The sequence below is a fragment of the Macadamia integrifolia genome, chromosome 1, assembly GCF_013358625.1.
Source record: "Macadamia integrifolia cultivar HAES 741 chromosome 1, SCU_Mint_v3, whole genome shotgun sequence".
In the NCBI taxonomy this organism is placed as follows: Eukaryota; Viridiplantae; Streptophyta; class Magnoliopsida; order Proteales; family Proteaceae; genus Macadamia; species Macadamia integrifolia.
The window spans coordinates 34077337-34098834 of NC_056557.1; the positions used below are offsets into that span (position 1 = coordinate 34077337).

General features: G+C 38.2%; 1 protein-coding gene across 3 annotated transcripts in view; it reads left to right on the plus strand.

Annotated features, from left to right (window-relative positions):
• The first annotated feature begins 1591 nt into the window (after positions 1–1591).
• LOC122084815 (ubiquitin carboxyl-terminal hydrolase 5) overlaps positions 1592–21498 on the plus strand; it is a 30748-nt gene continuing 10841 nt past the window's right edge. The window contains exons 1-13 of one of the 3 annotated variants that reach the window (XR_006141979.1): positions 1592–1892; positions 5561–5821; positions 6554–6698; positions 6798–6857; positions 6944–7039; positions 7853–8272; positions 10415–10555; positions 10648–10818; positions 13470–13727; positions 13820–13968; positions 14364–14936; positions 19455–19728; positions 20347–20815. Coding sequence is in view for 2 of the 3 variants with exons in the window: in XM_042653243.1 (XP_042509177.1) it covers positions 1768–1892; positions 5561–5821; positions 6554–6698; positions 6798–6857; positions 6944–7039; positions 7853–8272; positions 10415–10555; positions 10648–10818; positions 13470–13727; positions 13820–13968; positions 14364–14936; positions 19455–19728; positions 20347–20529 (2856 nt within the window). In the remaining variant the exon portion in view is untranslated. Of the gene's footprint in view, positions 1893–5560; positions 5822–6553; positions 6699–6797; positions 6858–6943; positions 7040–7852; positions 8273–10414; positions 10556–10647; positions 10819–13469; positions 13728–13819; positions 13969–14363; positions 14937–19454; positions 19729–20346; positions 21000–21498 lie in introns of those variants that run through there. The other 2 variants (XM_042653243.1, XM_042653250.1) reach the window with 2 other exon arrangements.

Sequence of the window (21498 nt, forward strand, 5' to 3'; positions counted from 1 at the left end):
AACAAAACTGCTCAGTAGCACCTCCATGCCCTTTCATATGAGGCAGTGAAATTACCACTCCACGTCTCCACCCCTCCCCTTGAATGCCTATGCGTGTGCTCCCACTGGGCCTCTGCTTTGGCAGAGCCTGGCAGCAAACCCATTCCCATAGTGCAATGTGAAATGGAAAAGGCAGAGAGAGGGCGGGGGGGTTGAGTTCCCAACCCGGCTGTTCAATGTGAAATTGGCCCAAGATTTATTCCCCCATTTCCAAGGCTTCCATTACTTTTTATTCCATTTGGATTGCTCATAACAAATGTGATTTTAACCGTGCATCTCCTAATTAATCAACATGTCATGATAGCTAATATTAACTGATGGGTTCATGACATGAATTTATATAACTATCATGTTCAACCTTCAATCTTGTCTTTCTCCCCTCCAATCAATCTCTTAAGTATTGTCTTGAGTTGTCCACATATGCTAATCCAATTGTTATTTGTGATGGAAGCTTTGATCAAGATTCATGTGAGGCTAGACGGGCTTATGTATTCTTTTATAATAAAGAATTGACAGAAATAATGCTACCCGTCAGTGTTCTTTGCGCTTAGACACAACCTCTAGTTTCGGGGGGCAAGGACATCTTTTCATAGCCTCTAAAACCAGGTTGTGTTTGGGACCTTTGGGCGCGAGGAACGTTGATGAGTAGTGTTCTTTCTCTCTAAATAATTTATGTTGCCATCTATTTATCTTGACTTTACCGGATGTTTGTATGGAGGCTGAAGTAAAGGGATTATAACGAGGATCACAAGGCGCAAAGTCATTGAGAAGTAGAACTATAGTCATTTAGACTAATTGTCGAGAGTTGGTTAACTAGTGAGATTAGTGCAAAGTTTTTTTAATGGTTATCAAGTTTGTTTTCAAATATCCTGGATGTTAACACTTACATGAAATATTTATGTTCTATAAATATTCATAACCAAGACAGATATTGCATTTCAATAGCTTATTGACTAACTAACAAAGCCAAATTTGAGAAACATTAGGAAAGTATATATGTCGCCTTGGATGTAATTCTAATTTAATCTCTTAGTATATTTTTTTCATAAAGAAAAAAGTTGTAGGTAAGGGGATGGCAACCCATTCATCAAATTCATGATTAATCACAAAAATAGGAAGGGGGGTGGGGTTATATATTAGCTATAGAGAAACACATTAGTTCATTGATGTGGGGAGACCATTTTGATAGTCGAGGGTAAGAGATGCAAAATTGTGTAACTCATATTTTGGACTTATCTTCACATGACATGATCTCGTTGCTCTTCTATGTATAAAATTGACTAATCATCACGTAAAATTATTTCGCTGCCCTCCTATGTAGAAAACCGCTCTGTCACATCTCATTGGTGTGTTCCCTCCGTGCTGCTTGCTAGACGACACTAACCAGCTAAAATATCATCAAAAGTACAAAGTTCTCCTTCACTACCACATCATAGGGTTTTGATCCCTTTTTCAAAAATCCTTCAAGGTATCCCATGTGTGCATCTAAAGCACCCATGATTAGTGATTTTAAAAAAACTTGGTCCTTATAAAAGAAAGCCTGAAAATGTAAAGGAAAAGGATCAATTCCCCTGTTTGCGTAAAATGGAAGTTTTATAGGGCTTGAAATGCAAAAATACCCTTTCGAGATCGAGAGAGAGAGAAGAGCTTTGAGTCAATCGCGGAGGCCTGTAGGTTGTACCGTTGTAGCAGCGGACCAAGACGCAGTAGGCGAAACTCGAAAGCGGGATGGAGGGTCCGATCTGCAGTTCAGAGCTCACCCCTGAGGAGGAGAGACTTGTGATCAGAGATATTTCCATGGCTGCCGAAGCTCAGTCCAAGGAAGGAGATGCATTCTTTCTAATCACTCACAGGTTCATTCCCTTCACCTCCTCTCTCTCTCTACATTCTGTCTCATCATCACTTCCAGGTTCATTTCTTGATTTCCCCCTTCGTATTTGGTGCATTTATCTCTTTTTTCCCTAGTCTGTTGTCCGTACTTTATTTTCAGAAAGCTACGGCTTTGGAAACCTCAATTAGAGTATTTGTAGAATGGAAAATGTTCGGACAGTTCCGATTTGAGAAACCTACGGTCTTACTGCTTGTGTTGTTGCTATAATTGAGGGCCGAGGGGTGGGTTTTCTGTTATATGTTTTTCCAGTTTCCGTCTTATTTTTCCCTTTCTCCGCTGTCTTGTTCACTTAGACAGTGAAGAATTACCAGAACCATCGTTGGGCTGAAACCAGAAATGTTAGAGATTTCTGTGGCTTGTTGTAACATTCTACTTGGAAGTTGTCACTGTTACTTGTTTTTTGAATAAGTGAGATGGGTTATCAGAAATAGTAGAGACACAGAGCATGATTTCCGGTCTCTCTCTCTCTCTCTCTCTCTTTTAATTAAAATTTTTTTTTTCAAACTTGATTAAATTGTTATTCGAAAGAAATGCTAGTAGTCTTGGGAATCAATTTTTTGTTTTTACCCTTGATTGATTTGTTATGAGAAACGAGAAAACAAAAAGGGGAAAAAGAAAACCGACGAATCAATGGCATGTACCAGTGACTGCAAATGCGCTCATGCTCAAACGATTTAATTGCTCTCAAACAATCTAAAAGATAGTAGCTTTGTCACAAATAAGTCTGAGGAAGTGAAAAAAGGAGGGCAGCAGATTTTTGGTTCATGAACCAGAAAGATAGTGTCTACCCACCCCCCACCCCGCCAAAAAAAAAAAAAAAGTGTAAAAACAAGAAAGATAGCTTATAAAAGTGTTGGGCTCCTTATCAATACAATGATCGAGTTTGGTCCTCGGCCACTCAGCCTACCTAGGTGGCTGTGGGCACTGGACAAATTCTTCCATCCAAGCTAATCTCATGTTATGGGCTCCATGAATGAGCTTGAACTATATCCCATCTATTCCTCTGCCAGCACTTTTTCTTAGAAAATCTCCTCTGTAGAAATGTTGATGAAATCTCTATCAACGGCCAGTAAACCTGTAGACAATTGATAACTAATAATGTGCACCACGTACTCACTATTCCACTGGTTCAATTGTTTTATGTTCCTCACCCATGGGTATTTCTATGTTTATTCGCCTATAACATCTGGTGGGAAAAACAAGCCATCTTTCTAGTTGCTAATCGACATGGATTCTGTCCAATCCTATCCTTATTGGTGCAAAGAAATAAATGCCTGCACCAAACATGCAAACAAGCAGGGATAGTGGGATAATGCAGTTTGCCTTTTTTTTTTTGGTGTGGGGAGGGGAGGGGGAGGTTGTTAACCTTCTTCTGTTTCAGGCGATGAGGATTGGACTAATTATATGAGCAGAAAGTTAGGGAGATTGGTGCTGAAGTAATTGGTTTGTCCAAAAGATGTAGTTTACCCATAGAGAAGCAAAAAAAAAATGTGGTGGACTTGCTAATTTGGTGCTTGAGTAGCTTCCCTTCATGAATCATTGTCTAGAATCCTTAATGGTACAGATGCTGATAGCCTGATATTTCTTTTTTTTTTTGTTTAGATTTGATTTCCACAATTTGAATTATTTGTATTCTTTTCCATGGATAGATTATTTCGTCATTGGGCCTTTGGAGAAACCTTAAGATCGGTGCTGAAGTAATTGGTTTGCCCAAAAGATGTAGTTTACCCATAGAGAAAAAAAATGTGGTGGACTTACTAATTTGGTGCTTGAGTAGCCTCCCTTCATGAATCATTGTCTAGAATCCTTAATGGTACAGATGCTGATAGCCTGATATTTCTTTTTTCTTTTAGATTTGATTTCCACAATTTGAATTATTTGTATTCTTTTCCATGGATAGATTATTTCGTCATCAGGCCTTTGGAGAAGCCTTAAGTATGAGAGGTCTCTCCCTGTTCATCTTTTCACAATGCTTAATCAGATTAGGATAAGGGCTGATCAGATATACTGCATATTTTGGAAAAAGTAGCTCCAGAAAATTGAAAACCAAATCCTCAACTCAATGTTCATTTTTAGAACGCTTCAATTCACATTCCCAATGATGATGAGTTGGGAAAATGGTGTCCATGTCCCGTCCAATGTCCTTTATTTATGATATGACCACAATATTACCCTAACTATATTCATGTGTTTACCAATTTCTGGTTAGTGTTGCTATGTCTTTGAGACAAGGAATAAGTTTGCCACCTTCTACTCCATTATGATTTTTCTGGAGAGTTATGATATGATTTTACAGTGATACGTCAGATGTAGGAATGACCTATGACTTGTGGACACAAAAATGAGGATTTGGGATTGGGCCTGGTTAGTTTTTGAATATTTTATTATTAAGCTTGTAACATATATTTATCCGTGTTACAAAAGTTATCATATTGTGTATGTGTGGGTGTGGGTGAATGACTAAGTTATATATGTGTCTTTGCACATGATATATGGTGGCTGTAGCTTCTTATGATAGGTTGGATTCCCATTGTCTAAAGAGTCGTTCGCTGTTTCCTTTTCTCTCAAGTAAACAAATTCTTGAACCTATTATCATGGACACACCTAGACACGTGCAAGGCCTTGTCCAAACAAGTTGGATGTGGTGGTGACTTCTCTTTTTGACATATCCAGCTAATATGTTATATGTTTCTAGTGTGAACTGGACCTGATCACTAATAATTAAAGTTTTAGGTTGATCATGGAAGAATTGTTTGTTAAACATATGAAGCATACCTTTACATAGGTCTTCTTCAGGATTTGTGTCTCTATTGATTTGCTTATGCGACTCTATCGTGACAACAAGTCAGCTATTAGTATTGCACATAATCCTGTCAAGCCTGACCGTACGAAGCATGTAGAGATTGACTGTCATTTCATAAAGGAGAAGCTGGAGTAGGGCACAATCTGTATTCCGTTTGTACATTCTGATGCTCAGTTAGCTGATATATTCACTAAGAGTTGCACTAGTAAGCTGTTTATTCCTATTGTTGGCAAGTTGGGCATGTTTGATATGTATGCACCAACTTGAGGGGTAGTGTTGTAATAATGGGTTTTATGGGATATTCTAGGAGTCCAAACAGGTCCTTTAGTCCTTTAGCGTTTTATTGGTCCTTGTAATATTCTGGAATATTTTCTTCTCCATTATAGATAAAGAGGTGCTGGTCTCTATGAGACATAAGCTCAATTCCCTGAATCAACATAATGGAATCATTGAATTTCAGCTATAGTAAGAACACTGTAATTATTCAGCTTCCTATCAAGGACTTCTATGCAATCGGATAACTGGATTCCCAGGCATACACAAACTGTATAAAGGCATGTAGTTATGATTGGCCTTGCATATGAGATTAGCTTTCCCCACCCTTTAGTTTTTTATTTGAAAGTCTCCAATCAAGTGTTGAGGTCCAGTAATTTATTAACTAGTAGTGGACTAAATTGATGTCCTCGTTACTTGCAAAATGTTTACATTTTTGTACTTTTTGAATTTAAAGTCTAGTAGAGCACAGTGTGATTTCTTGATTCTATATCATTTTTTTGGACAAAAATGAACTGTACATGATTTTCTGATTTTCTGTTTTGTACCAACAGATGGTGGCAAAGCTGGCTTGAATATGTGAACCAGGACCAAGCAAGCACCACGAGTGATGTATCATCATTGTATGATTCTGAATATCGTGAATCAGCTGGTTCGAGGACTTTCAAGAGGCCTTCTGTTATTGATAATTCTGATTTGATATATGATGGGACATCTGAGGACTCTAATTTGGGACTGGAGCTTCATGACGCTTTAGTAGAAGGGCGTGACTATATATTGCTTCCGCAAGAAGTTTGGAAGCAATTGCTTGTATGGTAATTATGATGTAATTTTAACAGTCCATTGGTGAAAGGGCATGCTTTTTTTTTGTGATGCCTCAAGTGTTTTTGTTGTTGTTGTTGTGTTTTCCTGTTGCCTTCTTTAAGTATAAAATTTGGAGGTTTTTCTGCCTGTTTATATTTTTTATTGACACTGTTTCAACTCTGATATGATTAAATTATAGTTTTTTGGTTATTATTATTATTTTAAATAACAAAGGAGGTTTCCATTCTTCAAAATTTTTGCCAAGTGGATTGATGATTTGGCCATTTTGATGGTTGAGTATTGAGAAAATCTCAAAAATGGTGGCCCATATCCAACATATGGTCCACCTGCCATCTATGGGGCTTCTCCTATTCTGTTTATCCTGTTCTTGAAACAATCTCCACTGCAGGTTTAAAAAGGAAAAGGAGGTCCCCCAATCAAAGTGACTTTTTCACTGAATTTTGAGAGTATTGTATTGACACAATAAAGTCATATTGGTGTGAAATTTAACCTGTCACTAGATGATGGTATGAACTACATTTCCACTGAATTTGGGGAACGGAACTTCCAGGCTATAAGAGGGAAACCCGTCCCTGATTTTACTTATAAAAGGAAATTATGATATTGCTGCTCTGTGTTTCCTTTGAACAGTAGTTTCCTAATGATATAAAACATGCTTCTGAAACTGGAAAATGTTGAAGACTCACATTCTGGAAGCAAATCTTCTTCTGATATGGGTTCAGGTATGGTGGAGGTCCAACATTGGCACGGAAATTGATCGGTTCTGGTTTGTCTCAGACAGAGTTGGCTATTGAAGTCTATCCTCTGCGCCTTCAATTATTTGCGATGCCTAAAGGAGAACATGCCACAATCAGAATAAGCAAGAAGGTGGTTTCGGCTTTTCTTATCATAGTGCATTTGTTATCAGTTAAAGGTGATTTTAATTGTCAGGAAGAGCGCGTCTGAAATTCAAACTATCTTGGACAGGACACCATTGGAGAGCTACACAGAAGGACGTGTGAAATTTTTTATCTAAATTTGGAGCAAGTGAGCATTCATTTAACTAGATGCTCATTAATACTTCGTTGATTTAATTTGGCGATGATGATGTTCATTTTTCTCTCTTATTGTAGGTATGCATTTGGGACTATTATGGCCATCAGAAACATGCTTTGATGAATGACATGGAAAAGACTCTTGATGATGTGAATATACAGATGGACCAGGATGTGAGTATCTCTTTCTATCCTCTTTAGTTTTATAGCTGAACTTATGTTTGTTACGGTGAACAGTGAACCAGTGGGGAGTCCAATGCCATTGGATGAGGTCATGAGCTTTGGGTGAGTGCTACATTGGTCGATGCTATCAACAGCACTACCTCCACTGTTCTATGCACTCATATGCTTGGAATTTTGTAGCTTGCTATAGAAATGTATTAGGTAACCCCAAGGGGGTAGCTCAGTTGGCATAGACCAACAAATCACCATTAAGAGGTCATCAGTTCAATGGACCTACCTAAAAAAAGTGATCATGCAAAGTGATCTAGATGACCCATTTGGTCCATTTGGGATGGTAACATGAGTTATGGCAGTTCAGAGTCTTAGAGGAAAAAATAAGTTGGATAAGCAATGTGGTGTATGCCTCTTGTGCTTTTCACATTGAAGTTACTTACCTAAAAAAAATTCCTCTAAAGTGGGAGCTGAGTTGTCAGACTAAGCTTAAAGGGCTCACATGTTTGCCACACCTCCTATTCTTCTAGTGGGGTAGTTTCAACTCAACAGTTCCCAGCACTTGGCCCTCTTCTCAAATTTTAAAACTCGAAACATTATATTATGAGGATAAGAAATTAAGAGTCAGTGAACAGTATGCTTTACGGAGATGATGTGGACAAGGACACTGGGTATAAACTATAAAGCCAATACATGTGCATGTGTGAGTACATATGTATTTATAGTTTGATGAAAGTGCATGCCAATTTAAATCATTAATACTTGGTCACATCTTAACAACTTTTTCCTTATCTTTCTTTTCACTCTAAACAGATTCTGGTGGAGGTTCTTGGTGATGCAAATGGTAATGCTTCAGGTGGTTGTATGAGCCCTGTACAGGACAATGGATGTGTAGAGAAAGATTCAACTTCTGTTCTTCTAGAACCTTGTAAGTCAAGCTTGTCCATTGCAGGGGGTATGTCTGCAAGCAAGGGTGTTTCAAGAAGCTGCAGTTCGGACTTGTCTCAAAACCATCAGCTGACTTCACCTGTTGGAGAATTGGATAATTCATATGGCACTAGCGGTGTTACTACAAGGGGTTCCACTGGAGGTCTCACTGGGTTGCTGAACCTTGGGAACACTTGTTTTATGAATAGTGCAATACAGTGCCTTGTACATACACCTGAGTTTGCTAGATATTTTCGTGAAGATTATCATCAAGAAATAAATTGGCAAAACCCACTAGGCATGGTTGTAAGTGACTGGCTCTCAGCTATTTTCTTTATAATTTGGTTTCTTCATAAATCTTACATTTTTTTTATGAAATAAGAAAATGTTGTACAACAAATTTTATGAAGTATTTTTTTCTTATACTTTAATTGTTTTTTCGTTGAACCGTATCTCAATACAATTCAAAATTAAAACTTCACAATATTGACCCTGTTAGGTGATAGAATATTTTTTGTGGTTCTTGCCACTACTAATGTGTTCTTACAATTATTATAGAGAACTTTGTTCAAGGTTGAAGAGAACTTTGTGATATGTCAACATATTTGTTTCTTTTTACATTATGCCCTCCCCTTTACCATTTATTCTAACTTTATCCTTATTTAGTATTAATTCCTAATTCCCTTGTTCTCCTTTTCTCTATCTAATTACTGATCCGCCCTTGAAAATCCGCCTATTTATGGCCCTGCCGCTTCTCAGTTACAGAATTGCAATCAAACTTATCATTTGAGTTGTTTAGAACTTGGTGGCCCATAAGAGATCCAAACTGGGTTTTTGGTACCCCGGGTTCATAGTTCTCACGGCGCCAAGGCGAATCATAGTGTTGGAGGGTTGTTTAAGCACGCCCATCTTAAGGCGAACAAGGTTATTTTTTATTTTCTCTATTTTCTAACTTTATTTAGTAAGCTACATATACCTTGTATCATAAAAAATCAATATTAAGTCACATCAAGTCATTAAAAATCAACATTATAAAAAATAAACAGTCACACTAAGTCATAAAAAGTCAACATTTAGAGAAATACTCTTGTTCAATAATAAGTTTGACTGGTCAAATGATTTTATTTTTACATGAAACTTTTTGTATTAGGTATAACATATAACGAGTTTTCCGACAAGTCTAAGATTACTTAAGTCTCAGTTGCAATAACAAAGTTATGCTTCAGTCAAGCTTATTTTAAAATCTGCGAATGCTATTAAAATTGGCTGAATGAAAATACTTGTATGGATATCAAAACAAAAGATTATTTTACCGGACTTTTGTTTTTTAGCAATGTTTTAACACGATAGAATTTATACAATTTTCGTAATTGAGAAAAACCCAGCATTTAAAAGTTGGAAATCGCCCCCTATAACCAAAATCCAATCTTTGTTTTGGATTGGAGGGTTGACTTTTTATCCTTTTGGAATTTGATTTTTAAACTATTTTTATTGGATTCAAATAGGGGGTATTTGCTTATTTAGGAATAATATCTTTAGTAAATGAATCATTTACTTAAATGATATTTGGCATAAATAAGTGTCAAAACACAATGCGACATGCAGTGCAATAAGGTGACCGTCGCCTAGGCCCTAGGCAAACCGCCTGGACGCCAAGTCGTCGTCTTGGCAACGCCTTGACAACTATTCCCGGGTTGCATCAAGGTTGTTCAAATTACAATACCTTGAGCTTGTCAGTGTAAGGGTAAAAAATGTGTCAACAAAATGATTGTTAATTTGAAAGCTATAATTGCTTCAAAACCACATCTTCTGGTTTCTTTCTTAATTAAATAATGATTAAAAAAAAAATGGAGTACAAGTAGTAGGGTGGGAGGATAGAAAATATATTAAAAAAAAAAATCAATAAAAAAGGGGAAAGCTGTTGATGGCTGAACAAAGAAAGAGAGAATGAGAGCCAGCTCGTCTGAAGAGAGGTAAGCAGTGGCCAGCTTAAAGTACTCTTATAGTTCAACCCTATTATTAGCAGCAAACTCTTTTGTATTGGAAGCAGAAAAAGAATTTCATTAGGAAGAACATTGTTTCATGCAAAAAATGGTCTCTTTGCTCAGCAGGTCTCTGATTAGAAATAAGTGTGTTGGGGTAAACTAGTTGCAGCTCTGGAAAAACCACCGTGTACTTTCAGGGTCATTAATACTGGTTCCTTCAGATTCCTTAGACGATCATGCACTCACTGCCAGCAAATTCACCTTCTTAAGCCCTTTTAAGGCACTCTAATAGGGGAACATATCATCTCACTAACAATCTACCATGGGATGTTTCACATGGGTCAATTTTTTTTTTATGCTTACTAAGTTTTTTGTGTTATTGAGAACTCATGTCTCCAGTTAATAGGAAATGACATGGTGGATTTTAATATAATTCTACTGACTACAATTGGTAATGATGTAGGGAGAACTAGCTCTGGCATTTGGTGAGTTGCTTAGAAAACTATGGGCTCCAGGACGCACGCCAATTGCTCCTCGGCCATTTAAAGCGAAGCTTGCTCGTTTTGCTCCCCAGTTCAGTGGATATAACCAACATGATTCTCAGGTTTGATTGCCACATGTTAATGTGCTTACTAACTTTTCATATATTCTATATAGTTAGTTTATTCCTTGATATCTCTTACTCTATGTTCTTAGGAACTGTTGGCATTTCTGTTAGATGGGCTTCATGAAGATCTAAATCGTGTCAAACACAAACCTTATATAAAGTCTAGAGATGCAGATGGCCGGCCTGATGAAGAAGTTGCTGATGAATACTGGGCAAATCACATTGCTCGAAATGACTCTATAATTGTTGATGTGTGCCAAGTGAGTGTATATTATATATAGTAGTTCTAATACGTCAAATTATCAAGGAAAGAAGATTGTTTGTCCTGTTTGATTTTACCCCAGAATACCCTGTGTAATTGGTTTCTATATTTGCATTATTTGTTGAAGTTTTTTTTGAAGATATTTATTTTTCACGCCGCAAATTTTTTTCTGCCAACTGCACACCAAGTCTTCGGATTATTCACAAGGATAGATTTATTCCCTATTTGAATGGAAGAACTTGATTCATATATTACCTTGCAATCATGCATTAGCTGTACTTGTTGATCACTTAATGGACCAGCACTACTGCATGGCTTAGATTTTTTTATTCTGGAGTTGTGCAAAATGTGCAATTTTCTTGAACATTGTACGCTCGTAAAACTTGTGACTAGATCATGGTATCCCAGTGTTTGGGGTTAGTTAGATGCATATATGTGCTTGGAAGTCAAAAGAAACATTGGCATTTGATTGAAACACGTTCTTCTTGAAGAGATATAAACCCCAACGGTGAATTGTAGAAATATTATTGTTGGTTTTTTCATTGTATAAAATACTAGTGAAAGGAAATTACTGAACATGCATTCTCTTCCTAACACGTAATGGCTTTGTTAAATTTTGATGGAGGGCTGGTAGTGGTAGGGAAGAATTCCCTAAGATGATTCTCAGAGGAGGGAAAAATCGCACAAAGAAAGAGGGGGGGGGAGAATCGCACACATGCCCGCAGGCTCTCAAACACTTACTCAATTCATATTTTCTATTATCTAATTTTGCCCTCCGGTTACAACCAATATATAGGGAAAAATAAAAGACACAATTAGCAACCAACTGAAATAAGGAAACTACCATAACTAAGCAAACAGACTCTACTAAGACTCTCTAAATTTTATGTGAACCCAACTTGCTAAAATAAAGTGAATAAAATCAAATAAAAGCCAATCTTCCTAAATAAAGTAAATTTCTAAAATCCTACTAGACTAAGGACTCAATATGGATCCGGTTCACGCTGGATACCCAGATGGGTATCGATTGCTCCATGGGTGCGTATCTACATCAAATTTGGTATGGGATGCATATTATTTATATTCCGACTCAACTCATGTAGGCTTGTCCTAACTAGTTGGGTTCAGAACGTTATTAAAATTCTGACAAATATACACTTGCACAAATTCCATTAATGCCTGTGAATCCATAAACAGTGAACATCTTCAGATGCATATTGTAAAGATATGTAGGCATAGGAATACATGCTGTTGAAACTATGTAATCTCCTACACCAAGTGATGTTTTCATTTGTTTTTGTTTCTGTGGGCACAACCAATGCCAACATTTTCTCGTCACCCATGGAGTTACCATCAAAATTCTTCTTTTAGGCTATGCTTGGTAGCCAAGAGAAGAAAAGAAAAGAAAAAAGAATCTAGAAATGAAAGGAAAAGAAAAGAGAAGAAAAGAAATGAAATGGTGAGAAAATAAAAGAAAGTATGTATGTTTGGTTACCATTAGAGGAGAAGAAAAGAAAAGAAAAGAAAAGTTTTTATATTTTCCCATGTTTTCTTGTGTTTTTGGCAAGAATTTTTTTTTTTTTGAAAGCAAGAGAAAACTTCACAATTCCCAAGAGGAATTTTGAAATTCAAAAACTGAATCTTCTCTTGGATGAGGACATGCCAAGCACAAAGAGAAACTTTTAAACCAAGAAAAAAGTACTTTTTTCTTTTCTTTTCTTTTCTTCTCTTGGCTACCAAGTGTTAGAGGAGGAACATATTTTGAGAATTTGTGTAACAATTTGGCTAAGGATTTTAGTTCGAACGTAGCAAAATCCTCTATCCTGGTTCAGGACCTAAAGTGCAAAATGCAGTTTTGAAGGTAATTGGTATTCCACCTTCAAAAAAAGCGACGCGTGAGCCTCAAGGGCATGCAATTTAAATCGATGTTTGTTTGAGTCCATAATGAAAACCTCCCAGCCCGGGTATACCCACACATTAACATCATGGGGATTGGGAGCCATAGCCCAATGGGTTTGGAGAGGGGGGGTCCTGTATGGGCAACTTAACCTGGTTGAAATTATCTTAAATCTGTTTCCGCTCGCTCCTTTGGATGGCTGTGAGAAGGCTAAACTTTGCAGAAGGAATTCTATTAGATCGGTGATGGTTGGTAATTTTTTTTTTTTTAGACAATTTACTTGCTTAGACCCATTCTCTGAGATCTGTCATTTCTATGGGGAAGCTGAGAGGTGGTGTTACCACAGCTGTGATTGCCAGGACTTATGAATTCCTCATTAATATGTGATTATCTGCCTGCCTTTTCAGCTGTATTCTGTTTTTTTGAATTTGTACTGCTGGTGAAGTATTGCAAAATGGAAGTTAGTGTTTATTATTTATTATTTTATGGGAGAGGGTTGAGCACACTGCCTGCTTGCTGCAAGCTATCTAGCAGTGTGCAACAAGTATGGGGAGGGGCATGGGGGGTCCTTTCCAAAGGGTGAGGGAGAGAGAATGACACAGGCTGGTGAGCCGAGCAGCGTTCCCAGTTTTTTCCCTTATTTTATTTATTCTTTTCTTTCTCTGGCTACTAGATGTCGGATGTGTGCTACTGATGCCAGATCCCCATATTTGTCCTTTAATTTATGTATCTTTGTGATCCAAATTTGACAGGGTCAATACAAATCAACTCTGGTTTGCCCTGTATGTGGAAAAGTGTCCGTGACATTTGATCCCTTCATGTATCTCTCTTTGCCACTTCAATTTACAGTTACTCGGACCATGACTGTCACAGTTTTTACCAGTGATGGGAGTGCACTGCCAGTTCCATGTACTGTGAATGTTCCAAAACAGGGTCGTTGCAAGGACTTGATTCAAGCCATTAGTAGTGCTTGTTCCTTGAAAAGTAGTGAGAGGCTTTTGCTTGCTGAGGTTCGTTGAAGTTAAACACTCTAATCCTTCCACTAATTAGAATGCATACATTTTACTTGGACTGAGTTTTATTCAAATGTGTCCTTTTGTAGATTCGCGGCTGCCTGATTCATCGATTCTTGGATGATCCCTTGATATCATTGTCCACAATAAAAGATGATGACCGCCTTGCTGCTTATAAGATACCAAAGTTTGTGAAGAACACAGTATTTCTTCGGTTGATACACCGTCGTGGAGAACAGTAAGCATAATTTGATCCATGGATTCCCCTCTGCATATAGATACTTCCATCTAGTCAAATGGGCTTTCTCTCTTGTGGGAATAGCCCAGAAAGACAAATAATAAGCCATCTAGATAGTCGACATTTTTCCCCCTTGACTATTGTACCAGTTCTTTTACTGGCCGTCCAAAAGAAAATATCCACTTCGTCCAGTATTTTGGGTAGCTCAGCTAATACTTCTCATCAATGGAGTATGGGAACCCTGCCATCTGATGTGGTCCGCAGCCCCATTTTATACGTCCCTTGTGGAGAAAAGCAGTTCTTCCTTTGCTGGTGGTGCAATTTATTTTATTTTTAGCTTATGGTATTAGTATTTTTTGTACATATATCTGTAATCTTGTAAATTTCTGTTTCAGGGGCTCCACTGGTGCTCACATGGATTGGAAACCTTATGGTACACCGCTTGTTTCACCAATCTCATGTGATGATGTTGTCACGAGAGGTGATGTACAATCAATAGTTCATAGCATACTCTCTCCGTTGCTAAGAGTCAAGACTCATTGGTCTCCGGATCTTCCTGACACCAATATTCCAGTGGCAGCATCACTTGCATCTCAAGCTGTCGGTTCCAGTGAAGCTTGCACAGATGTCATGGTATCAGATTCGATAGATAAGGATGATAGCAGTTGTCTACCATCTATGCGTTCAAAACTGCCTCTACAGCTAGTTGATGAGAATAATGCATGCATTGATCTGTCAACAGGAGAAGAGAAGCCCATTAGACTTTCGTCGTCATCATCACCAATCATAGTGTTTATTGACTGGTCAAAAGAACAATTAGAGAAGTATGATACCCATTATCTGGAGACTTTGCCAGAGGTGCTCAAGTATGGAAATGTGGCAAAGAAAGCCCGTACTGAACCTTTGTCTTTGTACACCTGCTTGGAAGCTTTTCTGCGTGAAGAACCATTGGTGCCTGAAGATATGTGGTCAGTCTCTCTCTCTCTCTCTCTCTCTATCTGTGTGTGTGTGTGTGTGTGTGTGTGTGCACATGTATGATTTTGGTGTGTGCTTTACATGTGGACTGCATATTGGTTGTCAGAAAAAAAAAAAATCTAGGATGCTAAGAAAAAGTTTTTACTTTTCTATACTAATACATACTATAGTTATGTTATTGGTTTTGCAACGGTATAGAAAAATCCAAATAATCAAAGTACAGTGGATGGGAAATAATTATAAAGCATAATAATTACAATAACTTTTCATTTATGTAAGTCAGCTGTAAAATAGCAAATAGGGATTTAGGGGAGTTCATGGATGTTGGGGCTATTTTTAGTAGATATAATGGGAGAGAAGTGATGGTAACCATCACATTTTAATATAAGATAAATAGAAAGGAAGAGGTGGTTGATATGCTCACTGACCTTTGACAAACAATCATCAGAGGATCTGGCAAACTATTGTACTCTTCCAAGAAGGATATCTCGAGTCATTAATACACCATGCATCTCCATTCTTAGGTTTGTTGTCCAGATGGTCAGGTCTCCTTAAAATTTCCTAACGGCCTGGTCCTGCAAAAATAAGAACTTGTATGAATGCTGTAGGCTGTGGAGTTCCTAGCTACTTTGTCTATCGCATAGTTCTAAACAAGGATAAGAATTTCAATCTCGAGGCAGGTTTTGACCCAGATCGAAACTGAGGTATGGGTTGAAACCTGCGAAACCTGGCCGAAACCAGGTACTTTTTGCGGCAAAATTCGACATGTCATGGGCTGGTCAAAACTGGTTGAAACTACAGAAACTGGGGTGGAAATTGGTCGAAACTGATCAAAATATGCAAAATATTGTTGAAACCAGTGACATTGTCAATTTGACCCATGGTTTTGTTTCGACCCTGCTTGAAATTGGGAAATTAGTTTTGAGCGAGTCTTAGAACTATGGCTCTAAATCTTGTTTTGGTAGGCCATTTTGGTTTGACTGAAATGGGCAAAATAGCGAATTTTTGCCAAAACAGTAAATTTTTTCCATGACTTTTTCTTGGGCCATTTTGGGAAGGGCAAAAATGATCCAAATTTTCAACTGAATTGACTGAAACTTCGATGAAACAGTGCACTTTTGTGACAGAAATTAGTGAAATTTCAACCAAAATTATGCTACTTTTGGTTTCGCCTCCTGCTTCGACTCTGGCATGTTGAAAATAGCTAAATTAGAAAAATTTCGCCAATATTTTGGTGTAATTTTGAACTGGGGTCCATTGGTCAAGCTAGTCTTTTTTGATTTTGGTCCTGAATCAAATGCTTAACCAGGTCCTTTGCATTGAATCTATGTTCTAAAATGGTTTTGACATCATGAGTAGGGACCTGGTACTTTAACCATCCAAATACAATCACTTTTAAGATACCTCTCCCAAAACAATTCCCCACCTCGAAAGGTCAATTTCTGCTAGCAAAATTGATGTAGATTGATGGCGGTTGCAGAGAAGAAGGACCGGCAGCATTGTTCAGCAGCCAGCCGTTATACTCCCATCAATACAGCCAGTTTTAAGCCTCATAAGGCCAACCTTCCAGCCCTGTTTTAGCTGTGAAGATCAGCATTATAAGGCCCATCAAGATCCAGCTTTAAAAGGCTCATCAAGTCCAGTTTTTTAAAAGCCTATTTATGTTTCATTTTAGGCCCGTTAAGAGAATCTTTAGTGTCATGCATGGGGGCTTTTCAAGGGATAATTGCTTTTAAAATTTTTGTCTCTGTTTTGAGATTTTATATAGTTTCTATAGTTAATTATCCTGACCATTAAGTTAGTAGTTGTTCTTTTACTATTTTGTTAGTAATTCTTGAATAGCCATAGAGAGTTACTATCAATTGTAATGGCTTTACATTTTTTATAAATAAGAAGTGGTCACCATTTTGGCCATGATTTGAGTTTTTTGAAAAAAAGAAAGCTTTGCTTTGTGCTGTGTGATTCAGCTGTGCTGAGAGACCAAGGTCTGTGAGAGACTTACCAGGATAAGGCATTGTGAAGTTTTATACCAAAGGGATGGCTAAGAACCACCTCTATGAAGCCTGTCAGATGGTACGGAGAAAGAACTTACTCTTGGATGGGTGAACTTAGAGTTAAGGGTGTGTTGGAGGCAGTTATTAAGGCTGTGGAGATCACCCTTTCCAACCAATGGCTGAACTCAATCGGTGAGGGAGATTTGAGTATGATGATTAGATGGTTTCATTCGTCTGTGGTGGATCTTGGGGGTACATGCACTTGATCGGGAAACCTAGGTTCCTCCAAGACTGCAAGATCAAGGAAAGTTCACCTTCTCTTGGAGGAAGCAATTCGCTAACTCAATTATTTATGGGCTGGCTAGGGTGCGGTTCAGATAGATTCTTTGTTTTGGGTGCTTATCTGATTGTTTAGCCGTCTTTGGGTCATTGGAGCTTTGGCCTCTCTTTTTTCTTTTTTTTTTTAGATGGGTACACAATAGAAGGCGGAGCAGGAAGGTAGCAGCCAAGAGGCTTGAACTCAAGACCTCTTCGTGAGTGTGGGCTTATCGCACCACAATCTCACCAACTGCCTAGGGCAGTGTAGAAATGCAACCCTAAAACGATGCAGAAGATAATGGAAAAACAAAACAAACAATGCACACGGATTTTATGAGGTTCGGCAAGGTTGCCTACGTCCCCGGTGAGATGAGATCCTGTTTCACTATCAATGGAGAATAAGGTTACAACGCTCGTCCTCACACCTCTCAGTATTGCTTGTATTACAGAGAAAGAAACCCTCGCTACAAATATATAGCGAAAAAACCCTAATCCGGAAAGTACACAATTGCCCTCAAATAAAAAATTCGAGCTGGGGCTGCGCCCCCCTACACCCCCTACTATGTAGGGGGGCCTCCTGCCCCCCTTGCAACCCCCACGGCCCGCTAACTGGCTAGCGGGACCGCCGTCCTACCTGTCTAGGTGCTGCACCAGTACTCCCTGGATTAAACTGCGACGGAATACAAGACATCATACACCAACAGGCAGTTGTTGTTAGCTTTGGCCTCTTGTTGTTTTTTTGGCACAGTTAGTGGTTCTATATTGTTATTTTTCAAAAGGAAACAATTTAATCTCAGCTGGGTCTCATACTTGCATGGTCTATATAAATTTGTGTGGGTGCCAAACAGATGGTTCTATGTTGTTATTTTAGCGATAAAATTATTTTTGTTATTTATCAGAAGGATTCAATTTAACCTCAGCTGGGTCTTATACTTGCATGGCCTATATAAATTTGCGCTACCTACCCCCTGGGGCCCCCAAATCTTTTGTTTGAGTGGAAAATCATTCTTTCGGTAACGAATAAAGTAGCTGCTTGTTTTATCTTTTTTGTCTTCTTTTCCCATCTCAAGAAGTATGCAACTTTTCTCTTTGAGCATTTCTCAGATAGATGAATAACATAGATTTCGCATTTCTTTGTCCACCTAATTTTAAGTGTGTTCTAACTTTGTCCACCTAATGGTAAGTGTTGACTCAACCAGTTGGCTGCCTAGTATAGTTTTTAAGGCGCTGGTAAGGCGGTTGAGTTGGCTGCCTAGCATAGTTTTTAAGGCGATGCTAAGGCGAGCGCCTTAAAGGCGTTGCCTTACCAGCGCCTTGGCGCTGATGCGGTCTAGAGATGGTAAGGCAATGCTCCGCCTTACGTGAAGTGGCGCCTTATGGGTTTTTTATTTATTTTTAACACATTTTAAAATTACTTGATGAAGATTCCAAATATAGATTTTTTATTGGTAGATGTATGGTTTTGTTAACACGTGAGATGTATGGGATCAGCTTTACTCCACCAAAAATAACCAAAACAAACAAAACAAAAACCCGATTCACAAACAGGGTTTGGATTTTGTCAAGGGTTTTAAGAAAGGACTTTGAGAAGGAATCAAGGAACAAGGAAGAACCACTGATCCAGGCGACCATTTTGCTTCGGCAGCGGTGAGCATCATTCTTCTTTGACAGGAGTAGAAATATAGTGGATGACCTTAGGACTTAGGCACTCATTTTGGCATAATAGAGGTAAGTATAATAAATACTTGTATTTTTTATGTCTTCTTTTCTTTATATTTATAATTTTGTTTCATAATTATGTATTTATATTATATGTTAATATGATTGATGATGATGATTGATGATTGATGAAGATGAACTTAGTTTATGCACTTTATTGATTTGTTTTCTTAATGAATATCTTACATTGGTATGAATATGAACATTTAATATTTATTTAACATATGAGTAATAGGATTCAACTAGGATTTGAGCCAAATAGATTGGTTTTATAAAAAAAATTACACAATAATGCTTTAGTCAATAAGGTGACGCTTTATGCTCGCCTTATCATTAAGGTGCTCCGAAAGACCCTCAAATGCCTATGTCGCCTTACCGCCTTAAAAACTATGCTGCCTAGTGACCTATGTGTATTATTCGAGTGAGTTCATTAATTTGATGCATTTATATTTAAAGAACTTAAACATATCTGGGATGAAGGTACTGCCCACAATGCAAAGAGCGGCGACAGGCAAGCAAGAAGCTGGATCTGTGGAGGCTTCCAGAAGTGCTAGTCATCCATCTCAAGAGATTCTCCTACAGCAGATCTATGAAGCATAAACTGGAAACCTTTGTCAACTTCCCAATTCATGACTTTGACTTGACAAACTATGTTGCCCACAAAAACAACTCTCGGCGCCAGATTTATGAGCTCTATGCCTTGAGCAACCACTATGGTGGCATGGGAAGTGGGCACTATACAGCACATATCAAGGTAAATGAGCATACTTTGTGCATATTTGTTTCTTGCTCTCTTCAATTGTAATATTTGTGTTGGGATCTGTTATAAAATATTATTTTGGGGCCACAGAGGGAGGTGAAACATCTAGTTGATCAGGACCTTATTTCATAGTTGTCATGGCATCCAGGATACCCAACGCATTGGATGTGGGGGCCTGGGAAAAAAACAAAAGATGACCATCTAATTGGCCATTCACCAGAGTCAAAAGTCACACCTAGAAGATAATCTTACCTATTTAATTGGTGACACTTTGTTACCCATAATTAATCCAATTATCCAAGATCAGTTAATTGTCGCTATTTTGAGATTATGGCCAGAAACATTCGGTGGCCTTGGACTTGAAGCCATACACTGACCAACCAACCATCAGGTGATACATATATTATGTAATTGTTATGCATAATCATGTCTCATACGTTAGGATCATGCAGTTGCTATTTTTTGCTCTTAGGACCATAGATTGGCATGCCAATACCTATGTTAGAGATATCTGTGGATGGTTTGTTATTTTGTTGTATAGGACAAGAGTAGTACTGAAGTTAAGTACTTATTCAACCCTTTCTTCCTTGTGTTTGTTTCAACAATGTGCAGCTTCTAGATGAGAACAGATGGTATAACTTTGATGATAGCCATATCTCACCTATAAACGAGGACGAGGTGAAGTCAGCAGCTGCTTATGTGCTTTTCTACCGGAGAGTGAAGAGCGAAGATATCCCCATAAGTAACGGAACTAGGTCGTGTGCTGGTCATGACAACAGTTCGTTCCAAAAGTGAAAAGCGAAGATCTTGCATCCACGAAGATGTCTGTTATGGTGGATAGCAGAACGGTTGTGGGTGTAAGTGAATTTGTTATTTGTACATATGTGATCTATAAGTTAAGCAGGCCAATTCAGTGAAGAAGGGAGAGATCAGTCCTGGGATTCTCTAGGAGTGTCCACTTGGAAAACTGGACTCCCAGGTTTCTAGTAAGAATATGTAAAATGGAAGATAACTGTCAATTATACCTTCAACCTTGTCTCTTCCCTAGCTTTTCCAGAATAGGTAAAAAAAAAAAAAAACGGTTTTTTTTTTTCGCTACAGCAACTCCCAGAAGTGTCATAATTTATAAAGGAGAGGTTAATTTTGGGTTCCAAGAAGATGATGGAATCTAGATTGTGGCTCATCTGTTTTTTAGTGGTTGGCTATGTAGTTTTGCTTTCTTTTCTTTGTTTCAATGAGAAGAGGAAATTTATTGACATAATTAATTTTGAGTTTATTACATGGAGGAACCTAACACAGACTTGGCGTATGAAAGTCTTATTGCCACAACTTGCAATTGAATTGAGGCTCCCAGTAGATGGACCATTGGACCTTGAGATGGGATCTTTTTAAAGAAAAAAAGGCATTCCCCCCCCTTCCCCCTTCCCCCTTTCTCCCCTCCCCTCCCCTCCCCTCCCCTCCCCTTTGTTTTGTAGAGAGGCTGTTTTCAATTCAGACCTGCAACCATTAGGTTGTAATGACACAGCATTACCATTGTGCCGAGGTTTACCCTGTAGAAAAAAAAAAAAAAAAGCACTAGACCTTGCATCATCTACCCTATAGAAAGAAAAAAAAAACACTGCATCCGAGGGGTCAATGATTAATATTGATATTATGCTGGTATTAGACATGGTCGATACCAATACCTAAAACCATAAAACCAGGGGCAGAGGGGAATGGGATATGAGTAGTGAGTTGTGACTTGCGAAGTGGGAGTTTCCTGTT